This window comes from Coenobita brevimanus, chromosome 73 (assembly GCF_032717465.1).
Source record: "Coenobita brevimanus isolate Jiangsu-jjx chromosome 73, ASM3271746v2, whole genome shotgun sequence".
In the NCBI taxonomy this organism is placed as follows: Eukaryota; Metazoa; Arthropoda; class Malacostraca; order Decapoda; family Coenobitidae; genus Coenobita; species Coenobita brevimanus.
Genome location: NC_137026.1, coordinates 30294131 through 30303307, shown reverse-complemented (window position 1 = coordinate 30303307; position 9177 = coordinate 30294131). Strand labels below are relative to the sequence as shown.

Here is a 9177-nt window from a genome sequence, read left to right as displayed (position 1 = left end):
ATAGGAGGTATGATGTTTTTTTTCCATTTTTCACATATTTTAATTTGAATCATTTTTGCCCCTGAAACAGGACAGAAAACCTGCTAGGATCACTAGAGCCTCTGAACTCCACCCACACCACTACACCTGCTGCATCAAATTTTGAACAGATTATTGACTTGGGTCAGACTAAGCTCAGTAACGAAGATGCGGTTAATAGCAATCCCCCTTCTCCATTTATAGCATTTGAGCAGAACCTGAACAAGAAGCAGAACCAAGAGAACACAAGTACAGTCCCAGGTAATTAGAAAATCATAAAATAAGTCATTATTTTCAATCACCCTTATCATTCACCTGAGTGTGAGTCACATTGTTATAATTCTTTTCAAGTCACTTCAGTATGCTGCCTCAGTATAAATCACCTCTGTAAGTCATCTTTTCAAGACATTTCATTATAAGTCGCCTCATCATATCACTTTTATCAAGTCCTCTCATTATATATCATTTTCATAAAGTCACCAGAAGGAAGTGAACACAAGCACGGCTCCATATAGTAAAGAGCTTGTTAAGTGGATCCACTTCCAGTGTTACCATTATTGATGAGATCCACTTTACTGTTAGCTTGTGGAGCCTAAGGATTTGAATTGCATTGTATTCTTGTCATCTCCTGATGATTCAGTGTAGGATAGACTTTTCCAACTGAAAGGGTTAGATGTAGCCTTAATAAATTTCATTAGTACAAGGGGCCTTCTCTGAGTTGAATAAAACTGTGTGACAGCAGCAAGAGTAGACTAAAAAGGACATCACCTGGTAATGGTAGAAAAAAATGATAGGGCTTCCTTCTGTGATTATGATAGGACTTCCTTCCGTGATTATTATCTTTCATAGGTTTATGGAGACAAGATGGTGGTATAAATAACTAAGCCTAAAATCAGTACAATGATGACTAATTCTATTATAGCTACCACCAGGTAATTTTATTTAGTTTAACCCTTTGAATCTGGTGGTGCATTTTAAAAGTTTATTCATGCAACTTTTAGCATTTATTCAACTTAGGAGACAGCCCTTGAATTGTAGGAGTAGGTGATGGCTGTACAGTAATTAGAATCTCCAGTGGGAGGGGGGGGAATCCAAATCTAAGCAAAATCATCTGGAAATTTTAAGAATAAAATGAGAAATACATCATCATCGACAAGGAGTTAAGGGAGGCCTCACAACATGATGGGATCATACGATATTGCTTCTGCCCCTTGCATCTGAGATGCCAGTCTTAAGTTGAATAAAATCACTTGGTGATAGAAAAAATATAAGTTAATAATGTTCCTTTTATTTCAAGATTGTCAGGTAATTAATACCCCTCTTATTTCAAGGAGGTAATCACTCAGGTAATTGACAGTCCTCTCATTTCAAGGTTATCAGCAAAACATACAGTAAAATTCCTTATATTGCAAAATAATCACTGAACTAATCCCTTTAATATTTTTTCAGATCTGCTGCTGTAAATCAGAGGTTTGTATAAACTAGGATATGCAAGTGTTAACTCTCATCAGAAACTTCAAATGTGATAGGACTCTTGGACTCTTTGACACTTCGTCCGACAATTAACCCTTTTGATCCAATGACGTATTAGTATTTTGCAACCACTACATGATTTTCTTGACCTTTGGAGAGCTGTCTGGTAGTGAGGGGATTATAATTATACTCCAGTAAACCCCATTGCAACCAGAAGTCACCCGTTAGCTGAATATTGTCTGGTGGTAGCAAGACGAAATGAAGAATATGTCATTGGAGTGATAGGGTTGAGCAGTCTAGCCTCCCTCCACTACCCCCACAGACTGGAAGCTAGAAGTATTTGACAGTAAAGTACAATCATGAGCCATAATTCCCATCTTTAGTCCTCATCGCTGGTGGGCGGGGTTCATAGGTAGGATTTCACAGCAAGAAGAGACCTGTCATTCAGTGTTTAGGTGATGGTTTATGTCATGGAGCCTCTCACACCATAGCACACTTACATCATGCACCTCACTGAGACAACATATTTACTCACTTCGTGCACCTAACTCACACAGCACACATAACACATGCACCTCACTCACAGCATACCTTGTGCACCTCAGTGTCACAGTACAGACAGTCCTGTAAAATCACCTCAACAAAAGATCTATGGGATGCTTACCTGAAGTGCTTGGTTTCTGGCAGTCCACTGGGTTCCTTTCTAGGCAAACCTGGGGCCACAGCATCCACCACAGCAGTATGGTGGAATATGAAGTTTTGTTAGATGACGTGAGAAGCAGTTCATAATGATACAGTTTCTCATGTAATTTAGCAAGGATTTGAACCACTGCCTTAATATTGAACAACAGGTCTGTGTTCAATGTGGAACCTTGGCTGTAACTTGCTGCCAGCTGGAGATAGGAAGAGAGGGTAAACAGAAACTACGAGTTGTATTTCCGTGATGTAGGAAGCTTTGTAGCACCTTTTCCCTAGTGATTCACTTTGCTTATTACATCTTAATGTTCCCTGGTAAATGATGTATTTTACGTGCATCTTAGTAGTCTCTGGTATTTGTCGATTTCAATTTTGACATGGAATGTATCAAGTCAGTGACATGCAGGATGATACTAAGGTACAGTGGGTGAAATAAATTGCTGAGGAAGAGGTGTTAAGAAATTTCCAAATCCATTTAGAATATGACTCTGTGACTCATGACTGTGCTTTAGTTCCTGTTCTGGCTTTAGTGAATGGGATACAAAAATTATTAATGAATGATTTACAGCTGCGTGTCCCCAGTCATGAACAAGTTGCCCGAATTGGATTATTTTCTGTATGAATTTTATAGCTAATTATAAAAGTTGTTATGTTCTGATGTACAGGTGCCTGATGAATATACAGACAGAGAAGAGGGTATACTCCTCTTTGTGTAATGATAGTCTTCTCAGAGATCTGTCTTTCCAAAGGTTAGTATCCAGGGTCCTGATTCACAGACAGACTTATGATCAATCCCCTGTTGTACCTTTCTTGGTTTTGTAGGAAGAGCAAGGAAAGGATATTGTGGGACTTTCCTGTCTCTTATTCTACCTGTCAAAAAAATCTTATCTATGAGAGTAGGAATATTGTATAAATTGGATTTGTTTTCATAGGAAGGGCAAGGAAAGGAAAGTGTATGGTACAACCTGCCCATGTGTCATGTTCTTCCCTCAAAATTAGTCATAATTATGACAGGAAATGGGTCATAAATTTGTTTGTAAATTTGACCTCAGTAGTACAGGTATGAGCCAAAAGATATAATACAGAATCATGTATAGATAAAGAAACTTGTTTGAATTAATACTGTGTTATAGCAGTGTGTTCTGCTCGATCCATGCAAAGTATCTTAGCTTTAGGGAATTTTGCCACAGTGAACTGAACACTGCAAGGTGTGCTAGCTAGAGGTGTGCTACTTTGTCCCATATTACTGGACATTTACACAGAGCTGTATTCTGGTTGAATTTGGGGATCCTGTAAAACTTTTTCTCCAGCATTGTAATTTGCACTTCAGGCTATTCTTGGAGTAATGCTGAAAATGCCATAATTCTTAACCTAAGAAAATGAAAGTTACACAGTGGGTTTTTTCACCTTCGAACCTCTTCCACAGAGCACTGTCATAAAAATAATACGAGGTGCTTCATGGAGGAACTCCAAAGGTGCCTTGTGTCCAGAATTCATAAGTATGCTCCATTATTTCTGTTTTGATTTTGGCATGTTCATCAGTGCTCTGTTGAACTCCTACTATTACATCTTAACTCCCTCAGCTGAAGTGTAAATTTGAATTTTTCCTTGCTACCTTCAGTTTTTCCCAGCCAGGGAAAGGCTTTTCAGACTGGAGGGGTTAGTTGTAGCTTTCACTAACCCCCATCATTATTATTGGTTTGTCATAAATAAAATAAACTGGAGCGTATTAGGAAGAAACTAAGCAAATGTGTCCATGTAGTAAAGGGTTTAATGTTTTCGTGCATATTACTTAAAGCTTTTAAACATCAATATAATTTGCATTAAAAACATAGGGTATTATGGCATAAAAGGTGGAAATAAATAACTGATGAAGAAGTCTTATCTCCAAAATCAACGAAAATAGAGCCCTTAGAGTAATATATGGGAATACAGTATATATTTACTCTTACTGTATAAATAACCATACCTTTAACAAAAAAAAAGAAAAAAATGTGGAGACATAGCCAGCTGTGGAAGGAAGGGTGCTAATCGGTGTAGCAGAATACCATGATGAGGATTGAGATTGCCTTCAGGTGAAGTACAGTAGATGCCATTTCGAAGTGTTGGTCATGCTATCAGCCTTTAACCCCTGAGGACATAATTTTGTATCTTGTCATTTTGTATCTTTTTCTTGCTTCTGCCAGAGTATTATATTTTATTTAGGAAAGGTCTCTCGTATTGAAGGGACTACTGTTGGCTGTATCTAATCCCTCATGTTGGATGTGTCTCTTAATCTAGTAAAATCATTTAAAGATATTATTCTTGCTGCTGTGAGATTATTTTATTCAGTTTCAAAGAGCACCGTAGTAGTGAGGGGGTTAATGAAGGCCACGTCTAACCCCTCAGGTCCCAAAAAGTCTCTTCTAAATGGAACAGAATTGTCTGGAAATAGCAAGAATAAGATAGACATATGACATCCTTCAGCAGAAATGGTTTGTGGTATGTGATGCATGAAGTTGTGTTTGGGGGTTAAATTGTTATAGTCAACGATGCCAGAGCAGATGAAGAACCCATGTCCATAGTTAGCTCTGTACTATATAATGTTGAGAGTATTATAGTGTATGTATCTGAAATTGGTACAGTAATTCCTCACTTAATGCTGAAGTTATGTTTGTAACAGCTGCGATGTTAAGAGCTTTGAATGAGGGTTATGCTCCAGCTAGAAAATATAGTTATTTTCAAGGCTGCCAATAAGTAGCAAAATATACCAGATATGATTAGGTGTACATGTATGTATTAGATGTTGTAGTCCATAAGCAGTATCAAGAAAGAAGAGGTAAATTAAGATGAATACTCGTACTAGTTTGACCTTTCACTGGACATACTGACAATTTAATGATGAGTGACTGTACGCAATAAAAGTTGCTTGTATTAAGAGCTCGTGGACTGTTAGAAATCTCCTCAGCTGAATAAAATGGTCTGGATATAGACTGATTGAAATGCCCAATTGCATTCATGACAGCAGAAGGATTAGCAGCTTTGTAGTTCATATATGTGATGTGAACACATCTTAGTGTTAAATGAACGTGGTGTAAGCAAACATGTGTTGAATGAGGAATTACTGTATGTATAATAGCAAAAAGATTACCAGCTTTATAGTGGAAAAACTTTTTAATCAAACGTGTGTTAAACGAACATGTATTAAACAACTGTGTTAAACAAGGAATTACTGTACTGTATGTATAATGGCGCCTGGTGATGACTGAGGATACTGGGCTGGTAAGGTCGTGATCACCACATAGGCAATCTTGCTTTGGGAACTGACCTTCATGGCTGCTACTCACAAGTTAATAGTGAAATGTAATTTAGACTTGTTAATAACCACTAATAGTACTATATTCATCACCTCTACTTCGTTCTCCCTCTCTGTGACGTTTCTCAGATAATTTTACTTTTGAGATGTTATGTATAAAAGTCATTGTCTTGTATTTTAGGTATTAAGAGATGCTTTAAGAAGTCATATCTCCCATCTAAGTAATTTTATTTATGTAGATTAAGGTTTTTATATTTGTGTTGCATTTACCTATGGTGCATTGAAGTTTAAACTGAAAAATCAATACCTGTAAATTCCTTTTCGTTCGTTAGAAAGAATAATTTTATTTGATGCTCAAAACCTTCTCAGTATTTGCTTCTTGATCAGCTTTGTAATGTTTGAATGATAATTTAAAATATATAGCTTTGAAATTTCAGTTTATTATAAAGTGAGAGCCTTTATTGAATCATTTTTGCCTTAAACATTATGTTTTAGGCCATTATGGACTATTGTTCTGTACACCAACATCCCTGTATTTGTAAAAGTGCTATATGTGGTATAAAATTTACCAATTATTAACCACAGCTATTTATTTCACCCTCAGGTGATGCTTGCAGTGGAAGATAGTAACATATATGTGAGGTCCTCTTTATCAGTTCAGTTCCATTGGATGAAGTATATACAGAGGCTCATGACAGGAGGTTAGCATCCCTTTTTAACTAAGTACTGTACAGTAGTTAGTGGAATGGCTGTCTGACTGTTGTGTATGAAGTGCATCATGAAGTACTTTACAAAATAATACAGTACAGAGTATTTACAGATGATTGTTTATGAGAGATGTTGCTAAGATTTCAAGGGCTTGAATGATGTTTGAATGATTGTGTGACTCATATCACTGGTCATGTTGTCAGTAGTTTGCCTACTTGTACGCTGTTTCCTTGTTTCTGGATCCTACCCCACCCAGTCTTTAGGTGGGAATAAGGATTGGGGGGGGGGGGTGATGATTTCCTCATTTGCATAGTTTTTTTTTTTTTTTTTTTTTTTTTTTTTTTTTTACTTCAGCTTATATTTAGCTTAGCTCTAGCTTCTCCATTGCATGAAGTGATTTCTGGTGACACGAGTCAGTATCCAACTTAAATCTAGGTTTTTGCATATGTCTGTGCCGTAAATTTTACTGGTTTTATTTTAGATTTGTTGCCAACCTTGTCACACTAATTAGCACCAACCAAACTGTGTACCACAGATATAATGGGAATTAGTTTTTATCCCAGTGGTGCCAGTGGAAGGTTGGATTCTGTAATTAGTAAGATGAAGTAATGGGCCCTCCTTGTCGCTCTTGAGTACAGTATTTACCTTATCATGGGACAGTTCTCCATTGCATGTCGGGATGTCAAGGGTGGGCGGTTGTGTTGTGTACTGATATAGTGCATTAGCCTTGTTGCTCTCATACAGTGTTTTAGGTGACTTTTGGTCTAATGAGTTAAGGTGCTGCATCTGGTTATGGCCCAAAAGGGTCTCATTCTGAAGGGCAACTGGGGTAATATTGCTCACATAATGCTGCTGAGTGACAAGCAAATGGTCACTCTTGCTTTGAATGTCTGGACTGAATAACCTAGCCTTGCACCCTTGTCCTCCTTATGGGGTAATACTGGGTTGGATAATGAATGATGATGGAATGTCAGATACCACTAGTCTGATAATCTTGGCCCAGATTTTCATCCTTTTGCAGCCTGTTTTACATGGCTCATTGGGGAGAATAGTACTGTGCTATGGATCTGTATCTCTTCCATTGCACTTTTGTACAGTATACCTTCCATCATACTCTGGTGTTATCTGTTGCTACAGCTTAGCATTCAAGATGGAAAGTAGGCAGTTATAGACTAGATTGAAATGAAATGAACATTGTGGTATCATCCCATTCTATGCACTTAATTTTGTAGGGCAAGGCAGTATTTTATGCAAGTCCCCCTCAGCTGTCCCATGTAATATTTTGTAAGAGTACATCACTTAGGTATTTTATTTTGGTGCAGTACTTTTATGTAGCTGATGGAAAACCTGTCCCACAAAAGGGTTGATGAGTTACAGTGGGGAAGTTCATTAACTCTATAAACTAGTAATGTCCAAAGACTGCGATATATTATTTGAAATGTAATGTTAGATGCCTCACAGTAACTGTAGCCAATAATCTGTCTGTCTATCTATTGCCAGATACCCTAATCCCGTAGAGAACGGATACAAACAAATCGCTTCCATGTCGCCCTGTCCTCTGCCATTTCGCTGCCCACCCCTCAGCTCACACACCCCTCTCTCATATAGCTTTCCACACCACCCCTCTATCTCATCCTCGGCATCCCCCTACACCTCACTCACATATATTCTTGTTAGTCTCGTGCTCTTCATCCTCTCCACATGTTCAAACCACCACAATGTATTTCTCCAGACACTTTCTGTCGCATCCACACCACAATGCTCCTTCACTTCTGCATTTGTCAGTCTCTCTTTCCATGTAACTCCACATGCTCCTTTCAGATAACTCATTTCCACTGCTCTCACTCTTGACTTGTGTCCTCCCAACAAGGTCCAAGCTTCACTTCCATATGTTAGAGTTGGTATCACAGTGCTGTTATGCAGTGACTTTTTCACTTCCATGCTCACTTCTATTTCTTATCACTGCTTTCAGAAAACCAGCAGCCTTGCTTCCCTGTTGTACTCTTTCAAGTATTTCATCCTTCAGACTTCCATCCTTACTTGTCACACTACCCAAGTACTCAAATGCACTCACATTTTCCATTTCCTCATCATCCAACCTCACTGTGTATTCAGTGACTACATTTCTCTCAAAGGCTGTAGCCATTAAAATAGTTGTAAATAATGGAAAATGTAGGTGCAGGAATGTCTGTACAAGTTTACAGTACTACTTTCTAGAGATATCAGAAAAATTTTTGCTCTGACATCCTTAACATTCTAGATAACTGAGTAAACAGAAGTATCACAGTCTGTAAACCCAGTCGTCTTTGACAAAACTATCCTTGATGGGCTGTATTCTTGATGTGGTAAGCACACCCACAAGGGATGGGAAATGCATCATAGATATTAAGTTCACTTGACAGGATGATGGATCTTTGAGGGAAACTGTTTTTTTTTTTTCACTCTTCACATTGTTCTTTGACCAGCACACTCTGACTTGTCTAAAGTTGCCATATTGCCAACTTGACTGTTGAGGTGTAGCTGTACATTGGCATTAGAATATGATGCTAGTCATGAAGAAGAAGGATGTAGAGCTATACCATCGTCTTTTTCTGCCATTGAGCTATGTGAAAAGCTACATAAGAACATAAAATTTGGGTCAAGTTAAGGTGAAGAATTATTGTTGCCTTATGATGTATTAAGCACACAATGGGTGTAAGTAGAGCTAACAAAAACATGTCCAAAGCTGAACGGCTTTGCAGTAATACTGCCATTTATTTTGTATTGACGGTTTACTGGTAACACGTATGTTCTCTGTAATAAGAATTGTCTCTTTGGTATTTATTATACATTCAAACCTGATGAGGCTAGGGAACTGACTAGGGATCAAGCTGGCTGGATGAATTTGATATGGAAGAGTGTATGATTGGGGTTTGGCACCCTTCCTTAACTTGACACTCATTAGACTGACTCATTCAGGTAAGTAAATATAAAGCCTCATGTGGAAA

The 9177-nt window shown here is 37.9% G+C and overlaps 1 protein-coding gene across 5 annotated transcripts in view; it reads left to right on the top strand.

Annotated features, from left to right (window-relative positions):
* LOC145407459 (uncharacterized) overlaps positions 1-6045 on the top strand; it is a 564352-nt gene extending 558307 nt beyond the window's left edge. For all 5 annotated transcript variants that reach the window (XM_080278390.1, XM_080278388.1, XM_080278391.1 and 2 more), the window contains 2 exons: positions 71-279; positions 1468-6045. In XM_080278390.1, the coding sequence (XP_080134516.1) occupies positions 71-279; positions 1468-1481 (223 nt within the window). In that variant the 3' untranslated portion in view covers positions 1482-6045. The remainder of the gene's footprint in view (positions 1-70; positions 280-1467) is intronic.
* Positions 6046-9177: the final 3132 nt, after the last annotated feature.